General features: G+C 40.2%; 1 protein-coding gene across 1 annotated transcript in view; it reads right to left on the bottom strand.

Annotated features, from left to right (window-relative positions):
• The window catches only part of jmjd1cb (jumonji domain containing 1Cb), a 145,858-nt gene that overhangs the window by 47,797 nt on the left and 82,784 nt on the right, over positions 1-15,277 (bottom strand). Inside the window, exon 3 of the mRNA XM_059324227.1 lies at positions 3,688-3,801. Within this exon, the coding sequence (XP_059180210.1) occupies positions 3,688-3,801 (114 nt within the window). The remainder of the gene's footprint in view (positions 1-3,687; positions 3,802-15,277) is intronic.

Here is a 15,277-nt window from a genome sequence, read left to right as displayed (position 1 = left end):
AACCAATGTCTGCAGAAGACCATCTCTGAACCACAACACGTCCAACATTGAAGCATTTTATTGGGTATCCTTCACCTAATAAAGTGGCCTGTGATTGTATATCGTTATTAGATATAAAATTAACTTCATCAGGGTAGAAGATTTTGGCCAATATCAACCAGTCCTAGGGCTGGGCAATATATTGATATAAAAGATGTATCGATATAAATCTATAAATATATAATTCTTTTCTCTTATAAATATAGTTAATAAATATATTATTTCTGAAAAAGATTGGCCAATGTTATTTCATAGGCAATTTTTATTTCAGATATTTTTTAGGTTTAAATGTGCACTTTATGGAGCTTTGATTTAAATAAAAAAGGTACTCCTTTTGTTACAAACTACAGTATTTATGTTCACTTAAATAAACATTGACATGTCATATTTGGCTTTGACTTTGACTGAACATTTGCGATAAACATATCAGGATATATATATATATATATATAAATATTCAGCCTTAATATATCGGGATATAACCTTTGGACCATGTCGCCCAGCCCTAACCAGGTCCAATTTATTATGTGGAAGTTATTTATATCAGCTGATGTGAGAAAAAGACAAAGAGTGAAACTGTGTTTCAATATAGGCAACCTCACTTTTTCATTTGGCAGTTATGTATGTTATGTATAGGCCAACATGTCATGCCTTCTTTTTCACAGCGCCGTTTACTCCATTTCGCGAACTATCATGTCCAAAATATCATGTATGAAGTTTAAACTGATGTATACAGGTTATCTGCAAGTTCTACAAACAAACTGCAACCTTTAAGCCGTTTAAATGCTATGTAGGAGGAAAATGTAAGGTCAGTCTAATAAGTAAGAGTCCAGTGTATCAGTGTATCTCCATCAAGCACCCAGAATACTGTCTGCTTTTCCACCAGCAATCAGAATCAGAGTCAGAGCACTGGCCACAGTGGACGGCAGCAGAATGTACAGCACAGATTCAAAGCATGAGTCACCAGAGGACACAGCAACAGTGGAATTGACTTCTGATTGGCTGCAAACAAAAGAAAAAATAGAAATAGTCTCTCTTGGTATTTGGACTTGTCTTAAGCACAAACTGATGACTGATGGTGAGAGTGCAGAACACAGTCTTCCCGTCTGCTTGACACGGAGTGGAACACAGTGTTCCAGCCAGCACAATACAACAAGCTGTGTTCAGCTGCAGAGCACCCGCACACACACACACACACACACACACACACACAGCACACAATCTCATCAAATACACAGTGGTAACAGAAGTATACATCCCTGTGATTTACTGCCAATTGCGAAACTACAGTATCTATCGTGCGTCTCTGTATCAGTCAGTATTAATGTGTGTGGACGAGTGTGTGTAATTTATGAGTCAGTAGTGAGCAGTCATGTGTAAAATCACTCAGAGGACAGACTGTGGCAGCACATGTTGGCTTTATATTCACATTAAAGCCTGGCAGTGTCAGATCCATATGGAGCACAGCACCCAACCCTGGCTGCTCTCTAGGGCCAACAGCACTCCATGGCTACAGTATCCAGCCTCGAACTAATTGTGAATGACTAATTCTACATTAGCAAATGAGATCCAGTTACAATGTGTACATCTGCCAAAAAACAACCTATTTAGAGTTCTTTTTCAACCAACGTTAAACCATTTATTCATGACAGCAGGTATCTTTGATTTGTTACTGTTAACTGCTCCAATATTAAAACCAGTACTGTTAGACTGCATGGCCAAAAAGCCATTTCAAATCAAAATTCCTGATGTATTTCGCTCGAATAGTTTCCCCCTATCTTTCCCCTGTCTGCTAAAAACGTGGGACTAGTATAGGGCTGGGCGATATATCGATATAAAAGATATATCAATATATGTTTTAATGTGATATGGAGTTAGAGCATATTGTATATATCGATATAGTTCAATTTTTTTCTTTATATATAAATGCTGCCCTTACTAGGTTTTGTCATATTTAGTTCTTTTGTAATGTTCGTTATTCTTTCTCATATATTTATTTCAGAAAAAATAGGCCTATTTTATTCCATAGGCTATTTTTATTTAATATATTTTTTTATTTAAATATGCACTTTATGGAGCTTTGTTTTTTTTAAAAAAGGTACTCCTGTTATTATACAGTATGTATGTTCTCTTCAATAAAACTACTTGTGACATGTCATATTTGGCTTTGACTGAACATTTGCTCTCATTTTGTGATAAAAATATCGGGATATATATCGTATATCGATAATCAGCCGAAAATATATCGGGATATGACTTTTAGTCCTTATTGCCCAGCCCTAGACTAGTATATTTAGAGTTGTGAACCAACTGGGACAGTTCAAAATGTAAAAATGGGTTGTATTAAAGTGCTTGTGGAAACAACCCATGGAGTGGTTTTTAAGGGGAGGACAGTCTGGTTGTCACCATAGTGGCAGTGCCTGATTCCTCCCATCTCCTTGCGAATTAAAAGAAAGGGGCAAAGAGGTGGAGCTTGGGTGACCTGAGGTGGGCTGAATGCAGCGGCAAGCCACCTGCCACCAGCTGCCTGTCACTCAAAGCAGCCATTCCTTTATTCATTCATTCATTCATTCATTCATTCATTGTCTATTCATTATCTGAACGCGAGAGGCATACACACTTGACAGGTTGCCAGACTATCACAGAGAGACAGACTCTCATTCACTCCTACGGGCAATTGAGTCATCAATTGAACCTAGGCTGCATGTCTTTGGACTGTGTGAGGAAGCAGGAGAACCCACGCCGACACGGGGAGAACATGCAAACTCCACACAGAAGAGCGACTCCTTTAATTATGCATAATTTTAAGCATCAACATAAATTAAACTGATGAGTAATGTGAAAATTAAAAGTTGTCATAAAGGGGAAAATTAGTTAAAGAGACCAAACCCGTTTCTTTGAACCAGGCTGTAAACATGTTAATTTCTGCTATAAAGTTGGCCATTTTAACAAGGTGGTCTATGAGGATTGACTCGCTTTTGGGGCCAGCCTCAAGGAATTGCAGTTTTTGGCACTTGGGCAATGGCTTCATTTAAGTTTGGTTTCAAAAGCTTGTTTTCTTATTGAAAAAATGAATTAAAAAATCTGCAAAACGACACCATTTATCATAGAGAGAAACTCATGTGTAACTAATGCTTCCATCAGTAAAAATCATTTTAACCAATTTAAATTGTGCCATTTCATCAAACTTACTTTATTCTAGATGCCTCAATTAAAGAAAAACCCAATAAATTCTGCACTTCTCAACACAACTGGGAAGCAGTTTAAAATTGGGTTGAACTGCTGGCTGTTTACACAGATCAGAGAGGAGAGGACAAGACAGGTTGTAAGTAAAGGTTGTAAAGAAAGTTGTTTTGTGATTTGTGACATTCTAACTACGTTACCCTATTTCTGGCCTTGATTGTGCTGCTTCCATAGAGGTGGAGGACTTGTATATCGCAAGGACAAACAACACCACAGTGAGTTAACTTCAGAGGGTTCAGAGGGTTTAAGCAAAGCAAGCACTATTTGTATGCATCGCATTAAAGTGCTTTCAGTTTCACATCATTTTACAGACAACTGAGGTGTCACACTGATGAATCTGTAGTAATCGGGCACAGCAAGCTAATGGTAATCCAGTGTACTTACAAGTGTGAGTGTGATTATTACCTGGTATGGTTGGAAGGCTGAATGGTCAGACAGGAAGTCCCGCTGTCGGTCTAACAAGAATTCCACTGCTGTTACTGATGACAACAGGCTCTTCCCCACCACTGGCTTAAACCCCTGCACACACAAAACACACAGCATGGTCAACAACAGCACAGAAACATAAGAATATCAGTAGGACAACTTATCAGAGTCAATTTAGGTGAAGGCATTAGTAGAATTCATATATTCTGTACTAAATATGCAATAAAAAAAATGAATGTATAATGTATTTTGATGTCTCTACGAGAGAAAACGCTAAATGTCAGAGAAGTGTGGCAGAGGAAGCTGAGGAATAAAGGAAGAGAGATGAATGACAGAGCAAAAGAAGAGATTAGAGGGAGGAAAAGCACAAGCGGAGACGTGATGAAATGGGGCAGAGAGGGAGAGAGGGATGGAGGAGAAAGAGACAGAGCGGGGGATAGAAGGATAGCTCCAGAGTGATGAATAAATTAATAAGTCGAGGAAGTCTGACAGTTCAAAGGCAGTACACTCCACTTTGATGTTGTCCCTTTTACACACACACACACACTCTGATGATGTGTGTCAGCCCGCAGCCTGAGCTCAGCTGTTACTGCACACACACAGGCTTCATATCTCATGTGCTGATGTTAATGCAGTGCAGGCAAACTATTTACTGCCATATTCATCATTTGGGAGAAGTTTACTTACTACCTCATCACATCACTTATGGCTGAAGAGGAGAGCCAGGCGGGTGCATGTTTGTGTGTATGTGTAGCATGGGTGGCTGCTGCTGTGATTTACGGTTACATAACAAGGTCAGTCTGATAGAGAGATGAGAGATTAGAGGTGAGAAACATGACCACTGTGACCCCCCATCCCCCTTCCCTTACAACACAAACACACACACAAGGCAGGAGCACACCGGCAAGCCAAACATGATAGTGTTTGTGTGTGTGGCTCTATTTTGGTTTGTCTACATGGATCACATTTCCAGCCTCCACTGGCAGAATGCAGCCGGCAGCACAGGCCACACTACTGAGGTTGTTTTTGGAAATAATTTGTATTTATCTAAAAGTGCAAATGTGCCTTTGGTCTTTAGTCATTCTGGAGCATCGTTAGAAGACTACTTACATGCACAGTAATAGCCCAGCTCTTATCATATTAAGGAGGATCAGATGTTTGTACTGTGTGTTTGGAATAACCTGCTTCTCTGTCGGATCTTAAGCAATAGAACACAAGAGCAACAATCAAATGTATCCTCTACACTATAATTTGCGAAGAGTCTGAGTGCGAGCCATGCACAGATTACGTTGACTGGATATCTACAGGAATCTACAACGACAACAATGCAAGACAAAAAAAGAAGAGGTCTGTTGCACAGTGGATTAGATGATGGGGCTCCACTTCCTCAAACATGGCTGATATCCCTACATGGATGACAGAACACCACCTTCAGCTAAAACCCTCTAAGACTGAGCTTATTGTCATTGAATATTTAGCTTGGACCAATGCAACTTGTGCCCACAAGCTCTGCACGGAACTTGATGACCAACTGACCTTTAATTTTCATGTAGCCACAATTGCCTGATTGTGTGGATTCTGCCTATAAAACATCAGACCCTACCTGACCAAGCAACACAACTCCTGGTAGGACCCTGACCTAGGCCCTAATGGTATCACGTTAAGACTATTGCAACCCTCTAATGGCAGTTCTTCCTGCATGCACCACCAAGCCTCTGCAGATGATCCTGAACACGGCGGACGACTTGTCTTCAATCAGCCCAAAAGAGCAAATGTCACTCCTTTACTCATCTCTCTGCTCTGTCTCCCAGTTGCAGCATGCATCAATTTCAAGACCCTCTTGCCAAAAAACAGAAACTGGCACAATTCCTGCCTGAACTCCTTTATTCAGGTCCACTAACTTTTCTGATCACTATGTCTTCCAGTGAAAGGAGTCTGGTACTTCCGGCTCTTCCGGATAAAAGCGTCTACGAAGTTAAATTCTATCATTTTAACCCAGTAAAAAAGTGAAGCCAAAACATCCCTGATAGAGGAGCTGCCATCTTGTGCATTTGGAGCCAGAATCTGCACAGTAATGATAGGCTTGTAGAGCCGCAGTCCCTGCCCATACGTCACTTTTGTTCTATTTTGGCAGTTGACGGACTTGACCAGTGTCCATCTCTAGAGCATCATTAGAACACTGCACTATGCTTACATGCACAAATATCCTAATTATGATGATATGAATGATAGGGTGTTCACATGGAATCTCCATCACCATTCATCACGTTGACTTCCATTACATGGTTTCGTTTCACTGACTTATTATTACATAACTTGAGTTTGGAACGCAGATAGCAGATGTGGGTCAGAAACTTTGTTTACATGCCACAGCATCCCAGCCCCTACCTAGCCTGAATATGAAGGCTTCTAGAAACCAGGATAAGGCTGTATACAGACAGATCTTTTCTCGTCCCTCATTCACTCAGTGGGTTGGTGCAGCAGTGGGACAGCAGACAGCAGCAACAGAGAGGACTTGTGCAAAGAAAACAGTCTGGCTCAACTTTTTTGCTGGACAGCTGTCAAGGCGCTGCTCCTTTTGGATTACATAACATGAACACTGTATTTCTAATGCTTATCTTACAATCCTCAATGATAACTTCCTGGAGTTGTAGAATCCTGTCTCACATGATTATAAACCTTAGTTAATGTTCAGACAACTGCTTTTTCTTATCACAAAGCTATTTATGGTCCGATTAGGTGTTTACTTATGCAACCACATAGCAGTCTAACAGAAAATCCAGTGGGTAATTTCAGTGGAAATTCGCACATTGAAACTGACCACATCCACAATTGCTTGTCACTCTTCAAAGTAAATGAAAGGTGAAAGTCTCCTTTGTAACTGATGTAGGGCAGAGGCATTGCAACGCATGACTGGACCTTGGCAGCATGTTAATACAGAACACATGAAGTAGGCTGGTTACCGTGACAACCACTGCAGGCACAAAAGGCTGGTAGAGCTCTGGAAAGGATGCATGACAGACCCCGGGGAAAGAGATTGACTCAACTGTGTCGACACACATTTGTAGATTTAAACATGGCAGCTCACACTTTAAATCCAACACCAGATCCAAACTGCAGGATCATCACACTGGACAAAAACCGAAAAACGTAAAAAATAAAGGTTAAAAAATAAGCCCCTTTCTTGGTGCGGTCTCGAAAATGTCCCACTACATTGTCGGAAAGATCTGTGCTGGCTCTTCGCCTTAGGACGTTCATAAAGATCCCGCAAAGTCGTGATATTCATGCCCTTTCAGTGCAGTCTGGCGTTGCGGAAAGAGGTGGGAGGAGACGATAGTGATGTGCAACAGAGCAGCAGCAGTGCTAATAGGCTACACATTAGCTCTGTATCAGTACAGTGTGTATGTGGTTTGTTTCAACAAGCACCGGACACTCTGTGCACACTTAGTGATGCTGGTTTGTTTACAATAAGCGGCAGGCGCTGTGCACAGTGATTCAATGACTGTCGGACTAAGTGGGAGGTGTGTGTTAGACGTCACATGCAACATCAAATATTCCGCCCTGCTGGGATGGCCCGTTCATAGTGGTCCCGCTTCCTACAGTTCCACCAAATTTCTGTCTCTGTGACTACCTCTGGGGGCGGAAAATTAGTGGGATCACTTGATCCAATCATCCCGCTTCGGGCGTGTTCATAGTGGAGGCGAGGCGTTACAGGGCCGTAAATGTCCCGGCATGAAACGGCACTATGAAAGGGGCTATTGATGAAAGAGCACATTAAATATAAAAATCTATATATTATTCAAATTTTAAAAACAATACTTCTACTACTCCACAAGCTGTGTAGCTAACTATAACTGACAAATCATAGCTTTGACTCTTAGGGCTCTGTCTTACACAGAGGTTCCTGACATTTTATAGTTAAATGACAGCGCTGCTAATTGCCATTCTTGGAAACAAATAGGTTTCAGACGTTTCATCAGATTTGCAAAGAAGAATTTATCATCAACAGTCAAAACCAGCCTTTTGCTCGCCTCTTGCTTTTAGCCAAAAGACTACAAAAGGGTACATGAAAATCAATTGTGTTTAGTGAAGCTGATGCTAGGCAGACCTGTACTGCTATCCTGATCTCGATTCATCTAGGCCAATAAAAACATGTTGGGATGGGTGAAAATATGAGACGCCTCATTACTGGATTTAAGATATTTCATTTTTATCTTCTAAAGCTTCAAACACAGAGCATGGCTGCCATCTGCGGATCCCTGCTCCCATTCCTCTCTCTCTCTTTCAAACTGAAAGGACATGACAGTTCCTCCATCCCCTCGAAAATGACGTGTCCACACAAACACACACACACACACACACACACACACACACACACACAGGCACACATACAAACACACACATCCCACTCAACCGCAATTGGGTCACATCTGCCAGTGTGCCAGGAAAAAGCATTCTGTCACTGCGTATTTCCAGACAGGCAGCAGGAGAGTGGATGAGCGGAGGAGAAAGACATTCACTTACTGTCAACACACAACGCACAGTAAAACCAGCGGACCTACGTGGACGCAAAGGCAAACGGATGTCTTCATAAAGAGAACCAAAAAGACTATTTACACACACACAAGCTCAAGGCAGGAGGAAAGTCTGACAGGAGAAAATTCTGAGAAAGCAGAACACACACACAACACACCCTGCTCTTTCCTCTGTGTGTGTTGAATAATTGATAAGGAGAAGTGCAGCAGAATGTAAAGGAGATGAAGAGGTGATGATGGAGCTCATGCATCACTAAGTGACCTAGAGAGACTATACACCCCACACACACACACACACACACACACACACACACACACACACACACCAACTGCAGCGATGTCATCTAGGGGGTCATTATCTGATGAAGGTCAGAGAGGGGGAGGGAGAAAGACACAGTCAGTCAGAGAGTTATCAGCCTGGATCTTATAAACAAAACACCACAAGAAGGGGTTTTATTTTTTCTTCGTTTTTCTGTTGCTTTTTCTCAGCTGCTCCGTGTCATCTGATACGTTTTTAACAGCATGATTAACTGGTGCAGGTAGAACACCAAACTAACCGTAATCAAACTGTCACTTTACTGTCTTCATCAATACAGCATGTGATTGACAGGTAGCTACCACAGTGCACTGTGTGTGTTTTCACCTGAGGCCGCGTTCACAAGAGATCAGGCGGTGCCATGCTCCCGTGTGGGAGTGCCACTTAAATAGCTTGTTTGTGTGATGTCATGTTACCTTTTGCACTCCAATTCTTTATGATCATTTTGCAGGCACAACGATAGCAGCTGCGCCATCCACAAAATGCGCTTGCATTCACACAAATTACATATATAAGATTCATCCATAGTGCATAAAAGGTACAAAATGTATATAAAGTGTAAGTACAAAATATACAGAAGAGGATTGGGCCCAGGTAGGAGAAAAAAAAAAAATCATTATGTTCAAATCGAAATGACTAGAATAAAGACAAAATACAATGTTGAGAATAAAGTCAACTGTATTTATTTTTTACTACTACACCCTAAAATATTGTGGTAATTGATGACAATCAGATTGTAGCTTGCAGTAGGGCTGGGCGATATATCGATATAAAAAATAAATCTATATATTTTCAAATGTGATACGGAACTCATATATTGATATCGTTCAATTTTTAGATATAAATATAAATGCTGCCCTTTCTAGGGTGTGTCATATTTAGTTATTTTGTAATGTTTGTTATTCATTTCCCATAAATATTTATTTCAGAAAAAGATTGGCCTATTTTATTTCAAAGGCTATTTTTATCTAAGATATTTTTTTAATTAATGTGCACTTTATGGAGCTTTGATTTTTTTTTTTTTTTAAAGGTACTCCTGTTGTTATACAGTATTTATTTTCACTTAAATAAACGGTTTCAATAAAACTACTTGTGACATGTCATATTTGGCTTTGACTTTGACTGAACATTTGCTCTCACTTTGCAGGATATATATTGTATATTGATATTCAGCCTAAATATATCAGGATGACTTTTGGTCCATATCGCCCAGCCCTAGCTTGCAGTCTACCTAACTGTTGGGACAGACAGAAGCTAAAGGTTACTGATGTGTTGTTTACCTAGTGGTCCTAGTGGAGTTCTCAGTATGACATTTTTTAACCAACATGAGAGGTTAACACTTGGCTTTAACACTGCAATCACAGTTGTTAAAGCCAACAAAACCCCAAACTTGAAAAACACTTAAAAATGTATTATTAATCAATTAAACACAATTATCCTTGCTCCAAGGCACCGTTTCAAACAATGACACGTCATGTCATGCCCAGCCTTCAGCGTCTGCATGTGGCACAGGCTGTGAGGGATTAATGACATGTCACAGCTGGATAAAAAGAAATAATGTTCCTGCCTCCATCCAACAGGTGGCTGAGTGATTTTCCTCTGTGCCACACCACCACCCTTAAGTTAGTCTACTCTTTAGGGAAACAACCAGCATCTGGAGTTCTACTCCAAACAGCTACAGCAGCTGGCAGCTCAACACTAACAGCCTGTATAATACAGGGCTGCAGAACATTAGAAAAGACTTTCACATGAACTTCATCCCAAAGAAAAAATGTTTCTTAAAATATCATGTCATGGGTTGTTCAGTACCAAAGAACAGAATTAGTCAGCTATTAATCAGGCAACAAACAGCCCAAAAGAACACAGCCCATCTGGTTCAACATAGCAAGTGTTAAGATTTTAATTATTTAATGTGTAAAGGGAACATTCTTGAGAGTCGTGACAGCTGCCAAACACAAAGTCTACTAACAAAGAGGAACTGAGATCGCAACCTGTAGCCATGAATGCAAAAGTGAGGTCATGTGTTAATATCTATTTCTATATATACAGTATATGGACGTAAAATGTCTTGAAATACCACAATACATTTTTTTAAATTAAAAATACAAAAGTTTTAGACTTCACTCAGCTGAGTTTTAAAGATACAGTGAAGATAGTGGTATCATATGATACTAGAATCCACTGTTACCTAAAGCTTTTTGTATTTATTCAAACAAATCACAACTGTCTTTGGATGGATACAGCAACAAAACATAAATAATGTATAACAACAGGGGTACCTTTTTTTAAAATCAAAGATCCATAAAGTGCACATTTAAATAAAAAAAATATCTTAAATAAAAGCCGCAGCTTGCCTGGAGCAAGGATCACAGTGCAAATTTGAACTATATCGATATATGCGATATGGTCTAATTCTATGACATATCACATTAAAAAATATATGGATTTATCGCCCAGCCCTACTTGCGGTGCACTCAAAAGCTCATTCAACAGTACGCCAGTAACGTAGCATGGCACCTTCATTCAGGTGGGGTACATACAAGAGACAGGTTGAAAATGAAACTGGCCTTCAGTCAGTTTAGCTTAAAAAAACACTGGATTCTACTCTTCCCATAATGCAACGGGACAAGAGGTGCATTTGTGAACTTAAATCCACATTCTTGGAGGGACAGAGCGTACTCTGGGCACTCTAACTAACCACCTAGCAAACCATTGGTTAATTCATATAGAAATAGAACACTATGTTTCTTCAAACAAGAACACTTGTCAGTCATTTTAGTGTAGAGGGTCAGACTGGGTTGACAAACACACTCTCTGCCCCGTCTGTACATGCCCACATCTTTCAACTGCATGCCTACAGTTGGCAGCCAGACTTTTCATCAGAAGGCCAATCCAACATGGCCCTGATGACAATATCAGGTTTAATCACTGTGTTGTTAAAGCTCCTCCAGTGGTACAGAAGACGTTACGACTAATTTCCAAGCACTCCATGTGACAAATACACTGAATTTCATGAGTAGTTTTAGAAGAAAGTCTCTTTAAAGTCCCTATTAACCTTCTTTTTTGCTCCTGTCACATTTTACTCAATGTAGTCTTGTATTTCACTAAAATATATTCAATATATATGTCTTGCAGCTCTATAGAAACAGCACAATCATGGCTAGAGGTAGGGTGAACATCTTTTGTGCAGTACAACACAGTTATAATGCCATAAATTATAAAAAGATAAAAATGCAAGTTGAATATATTTTTAATCATTAATGGCACAGGAGTCCAGCATTTAAAGGGATAGTTTGTGATTTGGGACATTCAGTTTTATGAAACACTTGCCAGTAGTGTAGTAGATGCAAAGCTAGTAACTTGCTTGCTAACTTGATCGTAGCATAGATAGTGCTAGCCAGCTGGCAGGGTCACGAAACAACAAGATTTTGATCCACAAAACTACGTGTACATTAAAAGGTCACCTATACCACCAAAAAAAGATGGCTCTCTTTCATATGAGAAACCAACTTCACTTGGCACAATTTTGTTTCTTGAAATAGCCAGTAAATACAATGACGCGTAGCAGCCGGTACAGTGTGCAGGCTTTCAATCGAGTCATGTAGAATAAAACCAAGTTGTCTCCGGTACTGCACCCACCTACTTGAACGCCCTGATACAGGCCATGACCGCTGGGCTCTTCTAATGAACGGCGCCTGGCTCTGCCACCCATTTGTTCCAAACTCTTTGCAAGAAATCCACCCCATTGGTGGAAAGCACTATCAGTTCCTACCAGAGCAGGGGCGTCCCTCTGTACCTTTAAAAACCTCCTGAAGACCCAGCTCTTCAGAAAGAACCTTCTCTCCGAGCACCACACTACAACTGTACTCCTTAAGAATGGTTACCAGCACTTACTGTTCTACTAATGGCTTTTACTACACTATACCTCGATTGTTTCCTCGATTGTTACCTCGATTGATAAAAGCGTCTGCTTTTACAAAGTGTAAAGTGATTTTGATTAAATATTCCTATTTCAAGCTTTGATTTGGTTGGACACATGATCTGTTCAAGGACCGTCAGGAAGTTGAAAATCTGACGACAATGCCTGTTTTTACAGTTTCTGTCTATGATTTTTTTTTTTAAGTATTACTTGTGATGGTGATTTTTTTATGGAAAAGATGCTTTTCAAAAGAGTTCAGGTCCAGAGGGTTAGACAAGTGTGCAGAACTGAGTTACGTCAAATGCATTCCCTTTTTTAGTAGCATAAGTCATGGATTTGTCTCTGACTTCACAAAGCTGATGAAAGCAGGAAACAAAAGCAAATAGATACTGTAAATCAAAACTATCAGAGAAAATGAAATGTCATCACTGTGAGCTGCGTGCGGCTACACGTAGTTTTAGGGAGTAAAACCTTGTAGTTTTGTGGCTCTGCCAGCTTTCCGGAACTATCTATTATATCTACACCGGAGCTCGGAAAGTAAGCTAATAGGTTTGCATCCACTACACTACTGGCAAGTATTTTTATCCAACTGAATGTCCTAAATCCCAAACTATCCCTTTACCACACTAAGAATTTAAGCAGATAAATAAAGTGGAATCTGCTGGCACCATTACTTAACATTTGAGGTCTTAAATCTACAATATTTATTGTTAATCGAGTATCAATTTTTTTCTGGACTAGCTGTACAACACCATCTACTCTACAATATCTACAAATTTTACAAGCTATGATTTGTCGAAGCTGTGGTATGGATTAAAACTTAAGTTGTACTAAGGAGGTATGTAAGAAGCAGCTAGATTTTTATGCTAACGGCATCTTCAGAGACTGTTCAAGGCCACACACACATACATGTCGACGTCTAGGATAGAACAGATTAGACCGAGCATACAGTCTATTCTGGGAAATGTCCACACTTCCCAGGCAGTTTGTTATTCCAGTCCCATGGATGAAACTCAACTCTGGCTTTAGATGAAAAACAGCAGCGATTTGAGCACCGGCGAAGGATATTAAACTGTAACATTACCTTTCTCCTTCGTCTCCAAGCAACGTCAAGGAGCAATGGATCTGAAGAAAAACACTTGACAAAACTAGCTTTGATCCAGCGAGCAGGGGAGAGGCAGGAAGAGAGAAAAGAAAGGATGACAAGGGTAAAAAAGGCAGAGAGGGAAAGAGAGAGAGAGAGAGAGAGAGAGAGGGAGAGAGAGAGAACAAGAGTGTGGTTTCTTCTCGTGGTAAGAAAAGACAGATGGCCAAGAGGGAGAGAAAGCAGAGCAGAGGACGAGCTACACAGCCGACATTTTAACTGCTGCTGACGCAAGGAGAGGGAGAAAGGAGGGAGAGGGAGGGACGGAGGCAGGGCCAGCCACACACACTTCCTCTCTCTCTCTCACTGTGACGCAAGCTCGCTCTCTCTTACTCACCACGCTCTTTGACTCTTTCAATTTCTCTCCCTGCCTCTCAGCTCTCTCTCTCTCTCTCTAGCAATCTGTCTCGCTCCCATTCCTCCCCCTCAGCTCTGTTCAACTCAGCTTTATTGACAGTCGTTTCCTTTCACGGTTATTCCTCACACACGGGGCCGGGCAGTAACGGCATACGAGTAACGGGATAATGTATTTAAAATACAAACTATGAGTAACTGTACTCTGTTAAGGTTTAGCTTTGTGGTATTCTGAAAATAGTTAGGGTTTTTGAAAAAACATTTCTCGGAGAGATTACATGTTTTGGGTTGGTGTGTTTGTCAGCAGGATTACAGACAAACTGCTTGCTCCACTTTCATGAAACTTGATGGAAAAGTTTAGTTGGGCTGAAGAGAATTTCATTAAATTTTTGGATCCTATTTTTCATTTTTTTTAAAGGGATTGTTAAAGATTTTGGACATTAAATTGTATGAAATTCTTGCCAGTAGTGTAGTGGATGTAAAGCTATTAGCTGACTTATTGAGCTCCGGTGTCGGAGTTCTGGCCGGTTCCGATCTTACAATAGATAGTTCCGGTAAGCTGGTAGAGTGAAGAAACCACAAGGGTTTAATCCACAAAGCCACGCGTACACTAAAGAGTCACCCATTCCACCACAAAACCATGGTGGCTGGTACAGCGTACAGGCCGGCTGTCATTGTATTTACTGGCTTTTTCAAGAAACAAAACAGTGCCAAGTGAAGTTGGGTTCAGATATGCACAAGGACATTGTTATTAACCATCTATTCTAGGATCGGAACTGGACCGACACCGGAGAAAGTAAGCAAACAGCTTTGCATCCACTACACTACTGGCAAGGATTTCATACAACTTAATGTCCAAATTCCCAAACTATCCATTTAACATGATGAGCTAGCGCATGGCCTTGGTGGAGGTCTACAGTCTCCAAGAGCCCTTATAGTTTGTTTTTGTTCTTTTTGTACCAAAATACATATGAGGCACTAGGGCTGGGCGATATATCGATATAAAAGATATATCGATATATTTTTAAATGTGATATGGAATTAGACCATATCGCATATATTGATATAGTTAAAATAATTTTCTCTCTTTATATATAAATGCTGCCCTTACTAGGGTTTGTCATCTTGAGTTCTTTTGTAATGTTCATTATTCTTTTCTCATATAAATTAAATTTATATGAGAATTTTTTTTAAAATTTTTTAAAAATATATCGTATATAGATATTCAGACTAAATAAATCGGGATATGACTTTTGGTCCATATCGCCCAGCCCTATGAAAGCACACATTTCCTGTAAACA

Source organism: Centropristis striata, chromosome 21, assembly GCF_030273125.1.
Source record: "Centropristis striata isolate RG_2023a ecotype Rhode Island chromosome 21, C.striata_1.0, whole genome shotgun sequence".
NCBI classification, from domain to species: Eukaryota; Metazoa; Chordata; class Actinopteri; order Perciformes; family Serranidae; genus Centropristis; species Centropristis striata.
This window is presented reverse-complemented; position numbering and strand designations above follow the sequence as displayed.